The following is a 22,155-nucleotide window of genomic DNA, read 5'->3' as shown; positions in this document are numbered from 1 at the left end:
GAGGCTGTTTTCCAGGAACCTTGATATGCTACACTGTACAGAAGCCAGATAAAGAGTGCCAGAGACAAGCTGTGGAAAAGATAAGAGCGAAGGAACCTTTTTTCTCACCTTAAAAACGAACCACTCCCATCACCTTCTGACCTTTTCACTAAAGAAGCAAAGGGTTTTATAAGGCCCTTTTTTCAGACCGGTTTCTACAAGGAAACTGCACCATAATTCTAAAATCTTTCTTGCTTACCTTTACAACAGTAGGTATTCATATTGAAAATCATTGTTCCCAGTCTCAGTAAATGACGATGGTACTGCTCATTCTTTAAAACACTTGTCACACTTGTCTCTTCTAAGCAGAAGTACATAGAGAAAATACTCAGCAGTATTATACATCTAGTCTATTCTTTGAACACCATGCCAATTTGTGTCTGTGGACTTGTAATTGACATCTACCTTTGATATCTACAAAAGGTGTCAATGTGCTAACCTTTTGCTAAAAGGAAGATAGGGAGCAACCGAGTGAGAAATGTCGGCAGACAGGGAAGCATGTCACTGGGGCTTAAAGTAATATTTTACACAATATCACTCCATAAATTGTTAGTTAACGACTTGAAGGCTCACATATGGGCTGGAAATAAATGTTGAAAAAATTGAATCTCTATTCATCAATTAGAGAAAGAATTTGACACACTTTTATTACACTCATGTACAAGTGTGACTTTCTTGTGGAAGAATGTGAAAATGCCACCACTGAGAGCACAGGCTTTTGCTTTTCAATATGAAATACCCATGAATATCTAAAGATTGAAAAAAAAAACATCACATTTTAGTTTTTTGGTGGAGTTACCTTTTAAAGTCCATGAAATCACCCATAAACGAGTTATGTGCTGTCGCTAAATGTTAGAAGGAATTCTTAAAAAAACAAAAAAACATGTGGAAACGTTTGCGAATGAATCGCCCTGGATTGAAAAACCAGGTGTAAGCAAAAACAGTGCTATTTCAATGGCTTTAAAGCCCTACTATTGCGACTGCACTGTATCAGTGTCTCTTAAATTGTGGTAAAGGCCAAGTGCCAGGCAAACTGCATTCCAGTGGGTGCTACCAAGAGGATAGAAGACGCTGATAAGGCAAAAAAGGTCAAGCGTCACCTTCAAAGGCTCATTGATTCAATGTTCCAGTTTGGCCCTTTCAATTCATCCAATAACGCAGGTTTCACTTTACGGTTAAACGTTTTACTGCATTCTCTAATAATTCAGTCTGCAGATCCTTTTATTTAAGTCATAAAGGTCACAATTATAACATCACTAGTAGCATTTATCACACAATCACTGATGATTAACTCATTTAAATGTGACAGGGTTAACTTGTAGCAATTCTTCATCAGCTCAGAGTGTGGATGGGTGAGCAGAGGAGCAGCAGGTAGCAAGTGTGTGCACCTGTATTTTAATTACAGCATTTTAGTGCAGGGAAATAAAAGGTCAAAGGTAATGAGTGGTTCCCATAAGAGGAAAATGGAAAACATGATGAATTTCTCTTGCATGCATTAACTTTGCTCTCACCAGATCCGAAAGTGTACTAGGTACTGTTGGGGAAATTCAATGGGTAAGTAAAACGGAATCCTACCGTCTAAACCTGCCTGCAATGCACAACAACCACACCCATCCCTTTCCCTCTAAACAACACAAAGAAATCTTAGCTACAGCTATGAGAAAACAAACAGCCACTAATGCCAATGACAGTTGGTAGAACGGCTATTACCAAGAACTTAAGAAAAACAAAATCATAAAATGGATTGACCATTCACTGAGGAACAAAGTAATGCTGGACAGACAGAAATGCAGTATCTATCAAACAGAAAAGGTGAACAGGGAAATGACTGGACGAGAGTTCTGGACTTAAATATGAGTTTTAAAAAGGAAGAAAAAAAAAGAAATTAATACGCAATTGAAATCTTAGAAAAATTAAAGTAACCGCAATTTAAAAGGAACAGTAAAAGAAACCACCGGAAGTTTTCAAAAAAAAGAGAGAGAAACATTGAAGTCAAGCTAGGGTGCTTCTGACATTCTCGTTTGCATAATGAGCACGTGCGGAGGCAGACCGTTACCTACCTTCCATTTCAATCAGTGACACGTAAGCAATATCGAAAAAAAGACAAAGAAAAAAGGAGAAAAGAATATTCTCCGCAGCGGAGAGGCAAAATGGGAAGAAGACAATGACTTTTTTTAGTACTGTGCTACTTACTGTCCCACAGCTAAGGGAACTGAACAAACCAACAAACAGAACTAAAAAAATATATTCAAAAAATAAATAAAAACTGAAAAAAACCAATAAAAGAAACCAAAAGATATGATTTTCTATCTTTTTTTCGCTCAGACAAATGCAGCCATGGTAGGAAATAAAGAGAGGGAAGGTAAGGTTGTAAGGTGAAGGAACACGTTGCTTTATAAGTTACAGAAACAAAATCCAGTGAACAGAGAAAACTGCAAGGGCATGCCAAGTTTCGCTAATGACGAAAGAACGGGGGGGGGGGGGGGGGGGGGAGCATGTCAGGCCAACAGAGAAGCCAAGAAGTGAGTCACACACAACACAGACAGGTGGGGAGGGAGGGGGTTTTGGGTGGCAGGGTAAATTGCTGCCAGGATGGACAACTAGAGTCAGCGCATTTAAAAGGGACCCAAGCCACGTTTTCAAGAGTCTCTTGAAAAGCACTTGTCAACCACTGTACTTCAGACACTGAAATCTTAATTAGACTGTGCAGAGATCACCACTCTCCCTCTATTCTGGGTAAAGGAAATGGACACAGACTTCCCAAATGATCTCAGGGTGGAAAATATAGCATGTTTCTTGGTATAAGGAATAAAATATTCATGGGGAATGGTGTTTGGCAGCATATTCAAATATTCAATATTTATATTCCAACATGCCAGTTCTGATAAGGACTGTCTGTGATAACATACAGCCTATTTTTTAATCCATGGGGTTCAATAAAGTGGCTTTTCAACCCTTGGCTGTATCAATATTAAAGGTAAAGTATACATTGACCCATAGTTTAGTAGGGCTTTAGTCTAGAGTGGCTTGGGTTCCTTTAAAATAACAGTTACCGGAAACTGTGTGTACTGTGTGGCACTTGCATACACATATGCGCCGTTTAAACAGCTGAAGACAATTAAACATACTGTGGTGTTGTAAAGACAGTATACCCTAACTGTTGAAAATATGCTAATCAGTTAGTAACTGTGTGCAAATGAAGCATCTGGTCTTCTAAAGCGTAAGCTTCCAGAATTTTCTATTTATAATCCTCCCAAAAAATAAGTATGAGTGCGGCTGCTTTCAGCAATGGAAGGATACCATTTAACCGCTTGAAATGATCTGTATATACTGATAGTGCTACATATAGTCAACATCAATGGACAGTTTGACAGAAGTGGTACTGCCATCATGAGGCAACATGCAAGTCAAAAATGATACAAAAACAGGAAGCAAATTATGGCCTGTTCAACACCTGAGAGCTCTAGGTTATTTTAGAGGCTTGGGACTAAAACTGAGCAGAACATTGTGCTGTAAGACAACTTTATCAACAAGAAAACTAGTACACATACCCATTAACCTACTTGGTCCAGTTCCAAATCATATGAGTGCTTTTTTCATAAACAAGACAGAAAAGTTTGGGTATTTATTGGTAAATGCTACTCAAATCAATGGTAATATGAAATAAACAGGAAATGGTGAAAGAAACAAAAAAGAGAGAAAGCAAATGGCACATCCTTGTAAGCATGCAATCTGGGGACGAATCTCACACGAAAGCATTTGTCAATCATTTTGTTTGAAAGGAACTTCCCTGAGATCACGGCAAACACCTTTAAAACCATCTTCTTAGCAGTTCATCTGCTATATAAGCTATATAATCATGATTAAAACAGGAAGCAAATAGAAGATCTGCCTTTTATGTTGTCACATAAAAAACTGTCACAGTACAAGGTTTAGCGGACACAACTTCAGTAATATCACAAATGAAGCGATAATGGAATTAGCAATTCGGTCAACAGACACAAATGGCCCCAGAGTTATGTCATTTTAAAGTTCCTCTTGCTTGCTGAGGGGGAGGAGGCCACAAATCTGAATGTATGCAACTTCAGAGCCCATTTTTCAGTTTCTTTATGTACGTTTGTTTCTGGTATTCTAAATTATATCAGAACTAAATTAACTTTTTGGTTTCGAAGGAACATGCTTTTTAATGGGCAAACCTGAGAGACACAACACGGCTGGATTACATCCAGAGTTACAATTAAACCGGAGACAATATAGACAACAGCACTCTCACTCACTCCCAAATACCAAGCTATCCAACATTATAGTAGAGAGAAAATCACACACACTCTCACTCAAGAAAGCCCCATATTCTGGCAGGATTTCTATGGACACCAGCCAATATCAGCTGCATTTGGGGTCTCATTGCACCACCAGTAAGATGGATACCTGCGGTCTGGTGAGATTGAATTTGGATGTGAAATTTGGATCTTTTAGAACAAGTACTGAGATCCTCAGGGCCTGGAGTTCAGGTACGCTGAGTTTTAATTAAGGCATAAGCACACAGCTTTCAAGACCAGGAAACATCACATTGATGAGCCTGCCTCAGGACAGATGCATAAAACCTTATGACCTTAAACACAGTAAAGCTTGTTTTTGCTTTTCTAGTATAGCAATGGCATACAGTGGTCTTTTTCTTTTTGTTTACTTTGTGACTACATATATACCCTGATTCCGAGTCCCATTCATTATGAAGTGTGCTATTTTTACCTGGGCATGACCAGATCCCTTCTAAATGAAGTAAGTCGCAAACAAGTACCCTTGATGATTTAAGCTTCATGCGTGTGAAAACTGACACCCGGTGACATGGCCATTGTTTCCTACATCCCTTCCCGCATTTACAAAATGTGTCTTGATGTTAAACGTGTTGTGATTTCAAATAAGTCAGGTTTTGAACTTGACATTATGAGCTGAAACCGTCCTTAACCATACAATGAAACGGGTCTTTCAGAATCACAAGGGAATGTACCAAAGGCTTCAGCCTCCAGCAATTTCTTTTGAGCTTTTCTGCATGTGTGCACTTGGCAAATATATTTAATATTCATCATTTTCCCTCCCTCGTATGGATCAAGGTTTTGTTTTACATATTGCTGTAGGAGGCTTTTCTTAGGAATCTGAACTAATGAAAGCAAAAGCTTAGAGTGCCTGACTTAGCAGCTGAATATTTGTTGTGGAAGGGATTGCGCTGATCAACCAAGAAAATAAAAAAGCAGATATACACTCAGTGAGGACTTTATTAGGTATTTAATAGACTTATTTTTTAGATTAATTAGTCTTCTGCTGCTGTAGCCTGACCACTTAGAGGTTTTGAGGTTGTGTGTTCAGAGCTGCCCTTCTGCATACCACTATTGTAATGTAATTTCTCCTCTGACCTCTCTCATTAACGAGGCATTTTTGCCCACAGAACTGCTGCTCACTGGATTTTTTTGTTTGTTTTTCGCACTGTTCTCTACAAACTCTAGAGACTATTGTGCATAAAAAGCCCAGGAGATCAGCAGTTTCTGAGATACTGAAATCACCCTGTCTGGCACCAACAACCATTCCACAGTCAGTCACTTAGATAAAATGACTTCCCCATTCTGATATTTGGTCTGAAAAACAGCTGACCATGGCAGCATGCTTTTATGCATTTAGTTGCTGCAACATGTTTGGCTGATTAAATATTTGAATTAACAAACTCAGGTCTACCTAAAAAATCGCTCACTGAGTGTATATACATATACTTGTTCCTCACCAGAAACAAAGATTTGAATCCTTAAATGATGCCCTGCTCTCTCCTATGCTTTCTGAGTAACAAAGGGAGACGAGATGACATGTAAATTGAAGAGAGCGAAAAATAAGGAGGAAGCACAACTGCACGGGAAGAAAGAGAAGTGAAACGTACTATGAAACGCTATTCCTGAAATAAACAAAGGAATACTTTCAGAGAAATATCTAAATGAAACCATGAAAAGAAAATCTGGAGTCAACCTACTGTACGATGAATTAAAGTCAGCACGGAAGGGCAGTTAGGAAGAAACCAACAGAGAGAGGAGAAAGAGAGATAGAGAGAGTGAAATAGAAGAGACTACATACATCCTGCGGTTTCTCTCCGCCGTCCCGGCCGTTCCTGGGGCCGTCACGGTAACCGTTCTGCCACACGGCGGAGGGGCTGGCGGCGCGGGCGGGCGAACGGGACACGCTGCGGCTGGACAGGCTGGGGCAGGCCTTGTGTCTGTCTGCTCTGTGCTTCAAACCCGACCTGCCGCGGGGGCGAGACGCAGACCGGCGGGGCCGACAGTTCATTCAAAAGAACCACACAGCTAGCCATGCTGCTAAAACACTGCAAAAAATGGCTTCTTTTTTTTTTCTTTCTCAAGTAGAAAATAGTAGCTTGTTTTACTTACTGTTTACTTACTGTTACTGTTTGCTTACAAGTGAAACTTTCTCACCTCATTGGAAGTTGTTTTTGTCTCATTTAGCAAAAAGGTAATACTATTTTAAGTCTAGATATAAGACCAAGATACTTGTTAAGACTGATTTTTTTTTGTTTTTGCAGTGTGAAGCACAACTGTTTTGCGGGAAAAATTACATCACTTTACTTTGAACATGTGCACTCTTATTTTTGATGTTGTTTATGTTCGGCATAATTCGGTTGGTTATAGCTTATGACTTCCTTGGTGTCGTAAAATGCAAAAACCTTTGAAGTATGTTCAAAAACCCCGGCACGACACCACAGGCGGGTTCTGTGTCCTTTGATTCATGAAAGCCACAGGCCATATGTTCAGTCTCCTTTGAAACAGCGTTTGCACAATGTCTCTCCACTAGCAAGGCACTGGAGTGTTAAGTACATTGTGTGTCATGCATGTCAAATTGTATCTCTATGTTAATCCTCTGAATTAACATACAGTGAGTATGTTAAATCACATGAACCAAAAGTGCAGACTGTCAACTTTACTTTGAGAGTATGCACATGTACATTGAGTGCACTGTGTAGGAATTACAGCCCTTTACGGACCTCACTGTACATTACAAGTGAGCCATGCTCGAAGTTACGAAGACTAAAACTTGTTTAATTAAACAAATTGAACTTTTTCAACTTTAAGATGAGCATGGAGAAGAGAAGTAATCTGAATGACCACAATCCTGGTCTGTTTTTACCAGGAGGCTTTTTTCAAATGTTTATAGGGGTGGAGAAGCAGAAACTAATTTGTGCAACACCCACCTATTTACATCTTAATGTAATGAGAGAGCAGCGCACTCTGATTCAACACTGACTCAGATGAGCAGTTTCTTTTAGAACAGCTCACCCTCTGTGGTGGCTGTGCAGTTAGAATCTGATACTTCAGCAAGGATAAACACAATCGTTTATTAAGTATTCTGTGGCAAGTGGCAAATTAATGAGCTAAGGGTAATGGCACTGGATTACAGTGTATATTTTAGCTGTGAAAGACTTGCTTAAAGTTAAATGATAAGATTATAAGAGGCAAATGTCAGGCAGGCTGGGTAAAATATGTTGCTTAAATAAAGTTTACCCATCAAACAGTTCTGATGATACTTTGAGAGTTTATAAATAAAGTAGTCCTTCCCTGCCAGGAAATTTGACAGTATAAATCAAGCAGGTCAACAAATGCTGGATCAGTTTACATTATAAATTAGGTAGGTCTGATTTGTGAGTTTATAAATTAATGAGTTGTGATGAGACGCTGGATCATTTGACAGTATAAATATATCAGGTCTGATGACCTTGGATAAATTGAGGCTTTGAAGTGACTATGAGCCCTACACTAGTATTAGAGATGGGGAGCGGCTGTGTGAAAGCACTACATCAGTGTGACTGCTTTGGTGAGTTTCTCTGTAGTATTGTATCAATGTTATTGGACTGGTGAGATACTGAGTGAGTATACTGCATCAATATAGCAGGTGTGGCAAGTTGCATGATGAATGTGTAGCATCAGAGTTTTAGATGTAGTGAACTGCCGGGTGTATATACTGTATCAATGTAGCAGGCCCAGTGAGATGCTGGGTGGATACGCTGTACCAATGTAACCGGCCTAGTGAGATGCTGGGTGGATATACTGTATCAATACAGCAGGTCTCCTGAGATGCTGGGTGGATATACTGTATCAACAAAGCAGGCCGACTGAAATGCTGGGTGGATATACTGTATCAATGTAACAGGCCTAGTGCGATGCTGGGTGGATATACTGTATCAATACAGCAGGCCTAGTGAGATGCTGGGTGGATATGCTGAGAGATGCTGGCGTTCTTGTACCTGCTGGGGGATTTGGACAGGCTCCCGGCGGAGGAGAGTGATGCGCTTCGGGAGCTGCAGCTTCCTCTGCGGTGGGACCGCCTGCTGGGGGAGTCTGCAGGAGACCTACAGGGACACCAGCAGACAGACAGAGCGTAGTGGTCACTTTTACAAAGTAAAACAGCTATACACCCTGACTCCCACTGAACTCTGAAACAGAGCAAAGTATGTACACCTGCATGTGTTCTGACACTATACTTCTGAGAGAAGATAATTGAGAACAGCAATAGCCTTGAAAAAACATTTTGCAAAGGCGCTAAAATGAGCTTATCTGTTAGTGGGGCCAACTGTTATCGGTTAACCAATAACACAAAAATGACTGATGATTAACCCTTTAACATTTTAATAATTACAAAGAATTACAATTGGGTTTTGTTTATCCTGTTTTTTGGGAGGTTTTATTAAGTGTTATCTCACTCCAGGGACAAGACAGTCCTTATGCAAATAATTAAGTAATTTAATAATAATAATATACCGTATAAAACCTAGGTCTGGGCATTTTCAGGAGCCTCATGATACAATATTTATCCTTATGCAGGGGTAACATACAAATAATCTCACAATCTCAAAAAGTTTCTTAAAAAGTTTTTAAACCAAATCAAATATCAAACACACCATTGAGTATTACAGCTGTTTATTGTGAACAGTAAAAGCCAAGAACAATAAAAAATACATAAACATCTTTGAAGCTTATGAATACTTATGATTTCGTTTTTTGCAACTAAACCTGTCCATGTTTCACAGAAATTAATTTCAAAAACAATTAACATATTGATAAAGCAATCCCTGTATTGATGTGTGGACTGTCAAGAGCAAAGTTACAATATATTGCCTTATCAATATTTTGAGCACACCTCTAATAATAACAGATTTTTGTCATGAAAAATAAAGGGGGAATCAGGCTAGGTTGATGAATGTGGCAGAATAATTTCCTCTCACACTGGAGTTGATTATATTTAAATCGGTTTTTGTACACGATCTGTTGTGCAACAGCATTTAGAATACATTTACATAATACAGAATGCACACACAAATGCCATGAGGATAGCTTTCACTGAGTAAGATATTATGAATGTACTGGATTCGGGTGGTCTTTCATATGCATATTGAGCATTCTGAAATTCAACAGATGGCCTGGACCAAATCATAAGCCTGAAGTAATATTAATAAACATCTTTCTTCTCTGCAGCCACAGAAAAACAAGACCTTTCAACACACAGAACAGTAGGAAGCAAGAACTTAGATGGCTAGTTACCTCTTTCTCTGTTTGTTCTTTTCTTTGTGTTTGTTCTTTTGGCTCCCAGATCTGGTAAGTGAACAATTTAGCATGAAATTAGAAGTGTCTCACAGAAGGTATTGAAAACAGACATGGTCAACACACCATGATTTGTGAGTGGAATCAAATCAAAGTGGATCCTGCATGGACCAACATGGATCATATTGTCAAAATAACACTGAGAGAAGATATCCATCCATCCATCCATTATCTGAACCCGCTTATCCTGATCAGGGTCGCAGGGGGGCTGGAGCCTATCCCAGCATACATTGGGCGAAAGGCAGGAATACACCCTGGACAGGTCGCCAGTCTATCGCAGGGCACACACACCATTCACTCACACACTCATACCTACGGGCAATTTAGACTCTCCAATCAGCCTAACGTGCATGTCTTTGGACTGTGGGAGGAAACCGGAGTACCCGGAGGAAACCCACGCAGACGCGGGGAGAACATGCAAACTCCGCACAGAGAGGCCCCGGCCGACGGGGATTCGAACCCAGGACCTCCTTGCTGTGAGGCGGCAGTGCTACCCACTGCACCATCCGTGCCGCCGAGAGAAGATATGAGATACTGAAATAAACTGAGATAGAGATAACTCTGAGAGCAATATGCAGAGATGAACTATCTTTCCTAAAGCATAGCAATTCCACCTACGCCTCAGCAGAGGTACAAAATCTAGGTTCAGAAAGTAAAAGTTCTCCCCAGGATAACCTCGATTTGCCAGTTAGCACAATTATGTAGCCATAATTAGAACTAATTATTGAAATCAGCTGGCTGAGTTCACTGGTGGAAGAAACACACGGTAGGTATACAACAGGGGCAGCCTAAGGTACAGTACATGACTGGGACCTGGAAGATGGTGGTTCAGGCCCTGGTGTAGACACAAGACCTGGTGTAAGATCTGCACAGCTGTTGGACCCTTGAACAAGGCCCTTAATCCGACATTGCTCCAGGAGGAATTGTCCCCTTCTTAGCCTAATCAACTGTAAGTCGTACAAATCAACAGCAAACACACCTTATCCTAGTAAGACCTGGAACAGCTCAAACCGCTACGCATTTGGCCTCATTTTCAATTCCGAATACGGATGTACAGCATATGATTGGGTTTGAACGTTTTACATTCCTTTAGCGACTGCAAAGCGCTAAATGTTTTATTTTTTTGCAGCAGCACAGCCCTATTCTTTTTTTTTTTTTTTTCAGATTTTTCCCTTTTTCTCCCAATTTGGTAGCCAATTATACCTCGTCTGATTCAACTGGAGGTAGTCGTATTAGATGTACCGCCCGTACCCCGTCCCTCGGCGGCCCGAATGAGAGCGACACGCCTTCTTCAAGCCGTCTCGTCTCGTGCCCGTTGCCGTGATTCCGAGGCGCCCGAGGTGCTTATTGTGCGGCGATCTAATAACCCTGCCAAGTCGCTCCCTCTGGAGCAGCGAGCCAATTATTGCTGCCCCACGTGAGACAGCCCTATTCTAAATTGATTGCCAGTGGTGTTCTGGTGTTCGTGATTGTGTTCATTCTGGTGTTTTCGCTCTCACCTGTACCGCCTCTTCTTCCTGGCACCCGAGGCAGACCTGCACACAGGAGAAAAGCGTTGAGTCACACTCCGCTGCACAGCCGAAAAGGAGAAACCAGCGGCGGTCTACCTACTGCCAGTCTGCTAACAACTGCTTTTCATCACATACAGCTCCAATAAACACAAATAGGCACAACAGCTTTCATGTGTTGATTCCTATCATTATTTTATTCCATTGCTATCAGACGCAAAACAAGCTTTTCACATTACTAGTGAATGTGAATGTGTCCCTATTAGGAAGCACAACTACTCCACAGACTGTACGCACAAAAAAATAGTTTAGTATTGTCCATACAGGGCAATAGGCCACAAATAAAAAAGTAAAGGCTTTTTAACATTTTCACAAAAAAGGACTGAACTGTTTTTCTTGACAAGTAGGACTTGTGAAGTGATATAAAAGTGAGGAAAACAAGGAAATGGCGTGGCAGCCTATATACAGCCTATATACATTTACAGTAAAGTGCCCTGCTGTAAAATCAGCTTTGACCAGCTCGAAATGACCAGCTACCAGCAGTTTCAAAACATAGCTTGAGCTGGTCAAACTATTTTGAACGGGAAGCTGGTCTGAGCTGGTCAACCAGCTATCAGCTGTTTCAAACCCTAACTTTAGCAGTTTCTTTCAGCAGGGTAAAAGCACTTTTGATGGGGTGGCTCCACAGATATCCATATAAATACTGTACTGCCAGAGAATGTCTCCTGATATGGATCTGATGCCTTCTGGACAGTAAGGATTGGAAGTGAGGTCGACTGAGAAGCTGAGCACTGTTTATATTCATGTCAGGATTCCAATAATAGACGCCATAATTCAACCAGAATACATTAAACTTAACTTTGGAGCCAAATAATTAAATCGAACACTTTTTTGGCATTTACTGCACACAAGATTATAAAGCCGGGGGGTGTTGAAATGAATACGAAATGCTACACGCTACGTTGAGTAAGTGATAAAAGAAACACGGCTGTCCTTCTTCTTACCATGTCCCTGCAAAAGAAGAGAATCTGACACTGAATCAGACCTCACTTGAAATAGTCTTGTCTATTCAGCATTTGACTAACCTTCATTTTGACTAACTGTACCTGGTGTATTGGAACAAAATAAATGATCCTGTAAACCCTTTCTAATCCTCCTTACAGGATCAAAAGCACCAGGAAAGATCAATGGAACACAGAAAAGTATTTGAATCCAAAACAAAATACTATTTCAACCGGCAAAAAGAGTAATCTGTAACCTGCAAACCTGCACTGTCCAAATAAATGACACCAAAATGTAACTTACCTTGTGTGTAACTGACTTCCCAAAATGCAAAGAAATAGAGGCATAGGAAGCATACATCTGTATGTAACAGCAAAGGTAATGATCAATTTGATTAACCCAGCACTATGAAACCTGTTTCAAGTAATTATCTTATCATGGTCTTCAGAGTTGTTTTTGTGATGGGCTGAAAAAAAAAACCCTACACCCACAATGGCCATATTCGGCCATGTAAGATTGGACGACCCTGTTGTATAGACACAAACATCTCAAATTAATGTTTCATTAAAGCTGAGTAAGGTCCAGAATCTTGTGATCTGTTTCCAGTTGTGTGTCAAGGAGCTGTATACAATCTTATAAATGTGAAAGGACTACCAGTGTACCGTCTGCTGTTCACAAAAGCCTTTAATCAATAAAAGACTGTTTTGACAGACTTCTCCAAGTAGATACATTGCATTTTGGTTCATTAAACACATGGGGGCTCATAATTTCACTTCTAGAGTCAATCTACCTCACGCCTGTGAAGTTGCACTGTAATGCTCCGCTGCCTTCGATATTTATAAAAAAATATTTTTTCTTTCGTTCAAAAAGGAGAATAAACCCAGCAAACATACCTGGACAGCAAAAAATTCAAATATGCAAATTGCTGTGTCCTCATTCCTTAGTTAGCAAGTTCATGTCAAATCTTTCTTCTTATACACCCCTTTACAACAGCATTGAACATTTCAAGGTCTATTTTTAATACGTGATGCTTTTAAGGTCAATGGCCTTGCACTTTGATCCTTCGCTGTCAGCATCTATCAAACTCATTTACATGAACAGGAGACGCTCTGATCACAAAGCTCAGCTACATCCTAGCCCTGGCTTAATGTAGGACTCGGAAGTGGTGTGGAGTCGAGTGGAGGCCACTACCGCCACCAACGGCCCCTACGGGCAACTCCATCACCCTGGGGAGGAACCCTGTTAACCCTGGCTCTCCTGTTTCCCCTCTGGCCATCTCTCCATGCATTATTCAACCACGAACATGTGCTAGACAACACCTGCAATGCGGTGTGCCTTTTTTTGTGAAATGTGAGGATGGCGGGGGCGGGGAGCGGTTGACGGTATTTGGTAGGCAGCAAATGAGGATGCTCAGCAATTTGGCCAAGGCATCATATCGGAGGGACAAATTTTTGACATCATTGTGTACCAGTAAGTCTGTATAGTGGTTTCAGAAAGTATTCAAATCCATTTGCTTTTTTCACAGTTTATTGTTAAAGAATTGATTTTTAATGGATAAAAATTCCAATTTTGCCCATCAATCTATCCTCAATAACCCATAATGACAAAGTGAAGCCATGTTTTAGCCAATTCAGGAAATGTATTAAAAACTGAAAAATCTCATTTATATAAGTATTCACACCCTTAAATCAGTACATTGTAGAAACCCATTTGGCAGCAATTACAGTTTCAAGTCTTCTTGGATAAGTCTCTAAAAGCCTTGCTCTTGGGCAGTTTATCCCATTCTTCCTGACTGATCCTCTCAAGCTCCGTCAGATTGGATGGGAAGAGTCTGTGAACTGCCATCATCAGATTTCCCAGATTTTTGGCTGGGTCACTCATAGACAGTCAGAGACGAGTCCGAAAGCCACTGCAGTGTTGTCTTGACTGTATATTTCGGGTCATTGCTGAAAGGTCAACTGTCGCCCCAGTCAGAGGTCACGTATTTAGCTGCATTCCTCCTTCCCTCAATTCTGACCAGTGTCCATGTCCCTGCTGCTGAGAAGCACCCCACCACCATTCTTCACCGTAGTGCCACCACCATTCTTCACCGTAGTGATGGTATTAGCCAGCTGCTGAGCAGTGCCTGGTGTTTGGCAGGCATAGTACTTGGAGTTCTGCCCCAAGATTTATGGTAAAAAAAGATAATCTTTTTCCTCATGCTCTCAGAGTCCATGGGGGCTGTCATATGCCTTTTACTCAAGAGTGGCTTCCGTCTAGCCACCATAAAGGCCTGACTGATAGAGTGCTGCTGAGATGGTCGTCCTTCCGAACCTGTTAAAGTGACTGTTGGGTTCTTGGTCACTTCCCTGACCAAGGCCCTTCTTGCCCGGTTACTCTGTTTGACTGGATGGCCAACTCTAGGAAGAGTCCTGGGTACACTCAAAACTTTAGAATTGGTTTTCTTGCCCTGATCTATGCCTTGCCACAACTTTATCGCTAAGGCTCTACAGAGAGTTCGTCAGACTTCATGGCTGGGTTTTTGTCCTGACATGCAGCATGAATTGTGGGACCTTATATACACAGGTGTGCGCCTTTCTGAACTATGTCCAATCAATTCAATTTGCCACAGGTGCACTCCAATCCAGTTCGAGACACATCATTAAGGATAATTAAAGCAAACAGGATGCACCTGACCACAATTTGGAGTGCCACAGCAGAGGGTCTGAATACTTATAGAAATGAGAGATTTCAGTTTTTGATTCATGTTGATGTTTTTATCCATTTTAAATTAAATATACAATACAATAAAGTGTGTAAAAAGTGAAAGGGTCTGAATACCTTCTGCAGCCACTGTATGTCGATGAAATGCCAATTTCAATTTTCTTTTCTCATCCAATCAATATCCTTTTACACAGCAGTGCACATCCTCATTCAACATCCCCATATTCATTTGATGTCAGTAATTGGGGTCTGTAATGAGGTAATATCTTGACATGTTATTACAGAACAAATGACAGATGATGATGATATTTATAGGCAATGCCGCAGGATGTTTAGTATGTGTACAGATGGAGTGAAGATGACTGCACACTTATGGTCAAACTACGAAAAAGCAAGCTTACAGATACCCCAAGTATCTAATTATGATGCCATGAGAATATTACTTAAGAGACTTAAGTAAGAGATGGTGTAGTGCAAGTGTAATGTTTGTGGCTGCAGGAGTCAATACTTTCCAAGCTGTGTTAAGAAATGTTGTGTATAAATTTATTTGCCAGCTTAATGACTCATTAAATTATTTTTGTCTTATCAAACATAAGGTTTAGTACTACACGTTATCTGTGGAGACATTGGCCTCTCTTTTAAAACGTTTGTAGTAGTTCATTGTATATTATGTCTTGTCTTTTATCTGGACTCTGAACTGATTCTGAAATAAAGTTCAAATGAATGAATGAATGAATGCATTACTCCCCCACCCTTCAAAAAGCACAACAAAAAACCTGTTTCACTCATGTATACGTCATATCATGGATGCTAGTGCTGCTCTAACTTCCATTTCAGCTTTTCTTTAAACTGTGCTGACTGCTGATCTGGTTCCTCCCATTCATTTAGAGCTGGTGCTCTGCTTTTTAGGCTATTGTGAGAAGACGCTTGGGATGACATCATAAAAAAAAGATAAAAGATAAAAGCATTCCTTTTCAAGGTATTAAACAGCATCGGCATCAAAAGGTATTAGTATTCAATATTTTACCAGCTCCATGAATATTTGAGCCTAAACTACTGCTGCTTTCAACGAGGAGGAAATGAAAGCCACCTATCTTGGGCACTGGAAATTAATTCACAATACACATACAGTAAAGTGTGATTGGAGATTTACAGACATTTAATTTAACCCAGTACTGTCTAGTCTGATACTTTTGAGAGAATACATTATAATACCAAAAAATTGAGCTTAATGCTTGATGAAATGCAGGAATGCCAATATTGATTTAATATTCAGGCAACAGATGCTTCGGTCCGCCAGTCATGAATATGGATGCCATGCATGCTGACATGAAAAGACTTTGGTCCCAAAAGCCTAGCACAACATCACGCGTTCTTATATCCGCCTCCGTTTTCTGGAACCAAGCACAGAATCGCATGGCCATATTCTCAGCTGAGGTGTGTGAGTTTTTCAGTCTCGTTAAGTTCTTTTTTTGGGTTCTTTAATCATTGAAATGGCACAGGAATTGGGCTTAAGAGGAAAGTGAGAACAGAGGGATAAAGCTGCACTTGTGACCTTCAAAGTATAAGACCACTAATTAGACATGACATTTAATGAAATCTGAGGCACACAGATAAACAAACATAAAAAGTTCTGTCTTTTGGGAAATATGCCAAAAACAGGATGCCCATTCTTGAAACCACCCAAAGTCAGTGGGTGTTGAGTAATTATCAGTGACCTTTAAGCTGGATTGCACACTTCAGTATCATAACAGTGCTTCCTCACTGGCTAGGTCTGCAAATGACTCGACCCATACGCAAAAGGTTTGTAAAAATCATATACGTATGTTGATCAGTATGTTTTTACTAAATTACACATATAGAAAACATGGGGATTTTTTTAAAGAAAACATACAAGAAACACATACTGTATGGAGTTCACAGAAAAAATATATATAATACAATATAATATTTTTTACATATTAGGCATTTCACAATTTAATTTCATATTGAGATCATAAGAATTGTATATACACTCAAGAGAGAACTTTATTAGGTATTTATTATACCTATTTTTTTTTACTTATTAAGTATTTTGCTGCTGTAGCCTGTCCACTTAGCGTTGTTTTTGTCAGAGATTCTCTTCTGTATGCCACAGCATGGTTATTTGCATTACTGTCACCTTCCTGTCAGCTTCAACTGCTGCTGGATGTTTTTTGTTTTTTGCACAATTCTCAAGAGACTATTGTACATGAAAATCGCAGGAGATAAGCAGCTTCTGAGATACTCAAACCACTCTGTCTGGCACCAACAATCATTCCAATCTGGTGTGCAGGTCTACATAATAAAGTAATCAATGAGTGTACATGTTATTCCAAGTCCTTTCTAATAATATACAGTGCAAAAGGGGCCATAGTCATGTAAACATAAATATGCTTACTATACATTTCATTTAGCAAAACATACTCATCAGGATAAAGTAAGTATTTGGACAGTGGCCTGTAATACCCACACGGATCACCCAATATGGCTGTAAATACGCTATTATTAAAGGTGATAGTCTGCACTTCATATTCATTGTTGCATTTCAAATCCAATATGCTGGAAAACACAAATTGTCCCACTGCCCAAATACTTATGAGCTGCACTGTATACGATTTTTACAAATCATATGGGGATGCATTGTCAGAAATGTATCAACCAATACAAATTTAATTATTTGTATTGCTCACTGCACAGCACTGCACTCCATGTCTGTGTAGTGACTGTAAAGTTCACAGACTTGTCCCTTGTCGGAGGATAAGTACCTGTCTCGTTTGTGCTTCTTCCCACTCTTCTTCTTCTTCTCTTTACGGGAAGGGGAAGCGCTGTCAAACCTGCGGGCGCAGAAAAGAGGGATCGGAGAGCTCAACAGATGGAGGTATAATTCATGTGAAAACACAGCAAGCACGCTGACCGGGGCTTGCACTGTGAATCTGACAATGTTGAAAATGTAGCTGCGTTGGTCTTTTCTGCTTTTTAATTGCTGTTGTCTGTGCAGTTTCTGTGCCTGGCTCACCGGGCAGAATTCTTTCATTCCGCGTTGCCTCTCTATTAATCCCAGACTGTCGACCCGCTGCTGCTATTTCACTCTTTATCCCACTCCTCCCTCCTTCTCTCCAGTCCTCTCTCATTGACTTTGGCAGAAGATGGAGAGCGGTGAGCTGGAGCTCACAGCTGTAACGGTGCTCTGTCCAGCCTGACTGGAGAATCAGCTTTAAGTCTCTTACCGTTGGCTGGAAGCAACCGTGGGGCTTCATCAAACTGTCCTTTCACAAATTGGCCAATAACTCTCTTTCCACTAATAATGCCACTGCAATGATTTTTAGTGGTTGAAGTTGATGAAATCTATGATTTTTAAAAGCTGTATGTGATTTCATACAGGGTATGAGAGGGTATGAGAGGGTTCATTCGGAGAGGGCCTGTGATCATCGCTATCTAGCAACCCCTGCTGGACTGCCTGCTAAAGCTCCACACACTATGAATAGTCTTCCTCCAACTCCACCATATGTGAGCCACAGTGAGGTCAGAAGCAGCTGGCAACACCGTGTGTTTGGGGAGAGATCCGTAGATGCCGTCAAACTCCATTGCTGTGGGACCGGATATGCTCAGCCCCACACTGGACTAAGTTGATTATTTTTCAAAAGAAATAAGAAAATAACCCACACTCTGAACAGCCTGTCGGAATAATAAAGGCTCCCCCCACTGATCATATTGCATTAGAATTTTCTGTGTTTGAAAATAAAATATCTTTAGGGTCTGCAAAAGAAACATACCGGCTCCGTCGACGTCCAGACCTTTTCTTCTTCCTCTTCTTTGGAGGGGGGGAAGGGGAACTACTCGATTTCCTCTTTGTTCTGGGAAATATCACATGAAGGCACAAGGCAGAAACAGACCTGGGTCACGTAATTGTTTCAGATTAAAATACTTCTCTGTGCTCAATTGATCTAGGCTGGAGCAGTTAAGGCAACCAAGAGGACCAGAAATTGGGGTTTGCACTTTTTGAGAATAATAGGTTACATTAGAAAACACGAGCTCAGTAAATCGTAGAAAAGTATTTGGAACCAAAGCCATTACGTCATTTCCCCAGATCTGGGAAGAAACAATATCATAGGCAAGTCAAACAACTACACACATTTAAAATTCGAAAACATCTTTTAGTCCTAATCCAATTAAAACACTAGCACACAATACACATCTCAGGCACACATTTGGAAAATTGCATCATCGCTGAAATCCTCGGCGTAAGCTCGTCGTTTACCGTGTCTTCCACTGCACAAGTTGCTGAATACACATTCATCCTTGCTTTATTTTACTTGCAAAAAAAGAAAAAAGAAAAAAAAAGAAAACTAGTACCAAGCATACCATTCATATAATCGGGATGAAACCTTAAATTCAACTCACTCTCATCTGCGTTTATATTAAACATCAAAGGCTCCGGGAAAAAAAATACACATCTGAATTACCGCTTTCAAACAAGTTTCGTTTGAGGGGGAATTAAGAGATACAGGCTACAACTGCAAACATTAAGCATCCCGGAATAAGGGAGAAGTGAAGTGAAGTGAAGAAGCAGCTAATTTTGGCAACGATCCATCCTCTGTCATTATCTGTGTGCGCAGCCTAGGCGTGGGTGTTGGGGATTACTTACCTGTAATCACTGTGACAGACCGAGTCCCTGTCGTAGCAGTCGCCGTAGCAATCGCATTCCGCTACGTAGCCAACGGCTTCGGCCTGTTCCTCCCCCTGCTCCTCGCAGTAATGGTTAACGCTGCGGAGAATCACAAGCACGCGTTAACCTTTAAGTTCTAAGATCACAAATATGTGATTAGAATATTCTTAACTGAACACTAACTTGAAAAAAACATTTTTGAGCCTAAACTACTGCTGTTTTGAAAAAAAAACATTCCAAATAATGCTCTTCAAAGGGTATAATATGAGATAATATAATATAATAATAATAATTTATTTATAGAGCACCTTTCTAGCAATGAGCACAAGGTGCTGAACAAAGAAAAACAGTAAAATGACAGTGGGTATAACATAGTAAAAACAAAGCATAAGAATAGATAGTAGGCTAAAAGTACAAAAACACTTAAAAGTGCAAATATAGCTATCAAAGTAAATAAATAATAAAAACGATCAATACGGGAAAAGTATAGGTTGGTGTAAAGCCAGCCTGTACAAATAGGTTTTAAGATTTGATTTAAAAGCTGAAACTGATTTAGCAGATCTGATACAAGAGGGGCGGCTGTTCCAGTGTCTAGGGGCAAAGACAGCGAAGGCGTGGCCCTGGATTTTAACCTGGACTCTGGAACTGCCAGAAGTCCCTGGTCTGAAGACCTGAGCAGGCCTCCAGCGGTGAATGGGACCATTAATACAATGCTTTACACGATAGCAGTAACATTTTTAAATCTATTCTGAATTTCACCGGTGACTAATGTAGGGAGTTGTTGTTAAGCAGCAGAACTGATGATCTGAAGGCGAGCCAGAGACTTTTGGTTCATACCAACAATACTGCATTACAATAATCTAAGCGTGATGAGACATGTATTATCCTCTCCTATCCTCTGACAAGACCGCTCTTATTTTTTAGATGTTTCTAAGATGGTATAAACATGAAAAGTGACCACATCTGTACTGCGCTATTCACCATGGCAGATTTGAGTGACAGTTATCCCACACTGATTTTCACTGACGTGTGTGAAGATATAGAGAGGTAGTGTGATTCAGATCTGAATGGTTCTAGCCTTGATAATCATGTAACAATTTTGAATCTGCCCAGCTTGATTTAATTAGTTCCACATTATGCGGGCAATAACACCATAACAATTTGTTGACAAAATAATTGTTGTGTGAGCTACAGAATTTTAATGAGAGGAAGGAATGTTAAACAAACATGCATGAAATATAAAGCTAAAACCTCAGTTAACAAAGATAAGTGCATTCATTTTTATGTAGAAGTATCTGTTTTTCACACGGCTTGTCATATTAGTATACATGAAGACAGTACTAGGGTGTCATATTCACATATAATCATATAACTCATAAATTCTACAATAAACAAGACGCACAGAGCCTCAAACGAACCCGTACGGATTCATGTCGCTCGCACGTATTTTTTTAAATTATTTTTTTGCCTCAGTGCTAAATCTGACAGGGTAGCGCATTTCCCCTCCCCCCGTGCAGATGGCGTTCTGTTCCAAGATAATCCATGAGCGGCACGTGCTCTGCTGATCTCTCTCACGCAGGAGAGAGAGAGGCCCCGCCAGAGGGTTATCGGATTAGCGCACTGACTGGGCATCCTGTCGTCGTCGTCGTCTTCGACTGGCTACGGAGCCAAGCTACAAACACTGACAACCAAGGCGAACCATTGAAAAGACCAATGAGAGGCAGTTTTGTGCGTGAATAAGATAAACTGATTAATGATAAATGCAAAACAGCAACCATCGGATAAAATGTCCATTGTCCACAAATTATACGGATACACACTCCACACACAGGGAGCTGCTTGCTTTGTTCGCTAAGGAGCCTCAAATTCATAATTGGCCACGGACCACTGCACACTGCTAGCTTCATAGACAAAACAAAAACAAAAACTTTTGACCTTTTGTACTATTAGTTTAAAGAGCAGAATGAAAATGTAGCAGAAAAAAATAAAATCACATGATGTAGGGGTAATTTTAAATTAACCTCCTACACTAAAAGTATCCTGAAGATGAAAACCGTTCCAAAGGAATTCACACCCATAGGACAGACTTGAAAAGCACACTGGGTTCAGCAGATGCGATTTTACAGAAATTTCAAACGACCAATGCCTAACTTTTAAGAAAATGTGCCGTTGAGATTGGCACTTGGCACTGAGGCGTGTACTCAACCTGATCCATATGGGGCCACATAGGGAACATCTAAATACCTGCAGAAGATAATAAAAGACTTCAATCTGAAAAAATAAAGTGAAATCAAAGGCAGGAAGGCAGTTGAGACAGCTGTGTTCTGTGCACAGTAACAGAACAGAAAGTTATCTGCACTTCGAAACCAAGCCTTGGAGGAAAATAGCTTGTAAGGTAGCTCTGCTACAATATTAGTTACAAAATAAATTTGCTCCAAAGAGAAAGAAAGTCTTTTTAAAAATCACAGATGTTGGCTGTATTGCCATAATTCATTTCTTATTTAATGTGCAAACTACGGGCATCATAAAATATTCAAACATCCAGTGTCGTGCCATGTCCACTGGCAGC

General features: G+C 40.3%; 1 protein-coding gene across 1 annotated transcript in view; it reads right to left on the bottom strand.

Moving 5' to 3' along the window:
• The window catches only part of srrm3 (serine/arginine repetitive matrix 3), a 120,310-nt gene that overhangs the window by 18,019 nt on the left and 80,136 nt on the right, over nucleotides 1-22,155 (bottom strand). The window contains exons 4-10 of the mRNA XM_061250142.1: nucleotides 19,566-19,685; nucleotides 18,694-18,774; nucleotides 17,686-17,754; nucleotides 11,186-11,221; nucleotides 9,627-9,677; nucleotides 8,333-8,437; nucleotides 6,154-6,319 (exon numbers count right to left, since the gene is read on the bottom strand). Of these exons, the coding sequence (XP_061106126.1) occupies nucleotides 6,154-6,319; nucleotides 8,333-8,437; nucleotides 9,627-9,677; nucleotides 11,186-11,221; nucleotides 17,686-17,754; nucleotides 18,694-18,774; nucleotides 19,566-19,685 (628 nt within the window). The remainder of the gene's footprint in view (nucleotides 1-6,153; nucleotides 6,320-8,332; nucleotides 8,438-9,626; nucleotides 9,678-11,185; nucleotides 11,222-17,685; nucleotides 17,755-18,693; nucleotides 18,775-19,565; nucleotides 19,686-22,155) is intronic.

This window comes from Conger conger, chromosome 7, assembly GCF_963514075.1.
Source record: "Conger conger chromosome 7, fConCon1.1, whole genome shotgun sequence".
NCBI lineage: Eukaryota > Metazoa > Chordata > Actinopteri > Anguilliformes > Congridae > Conger > Conger conger.
Note: the sequence above shows the minus strand (reverse complement) of the source record. Positions and strands in the feature narration are given on the sequence as shown.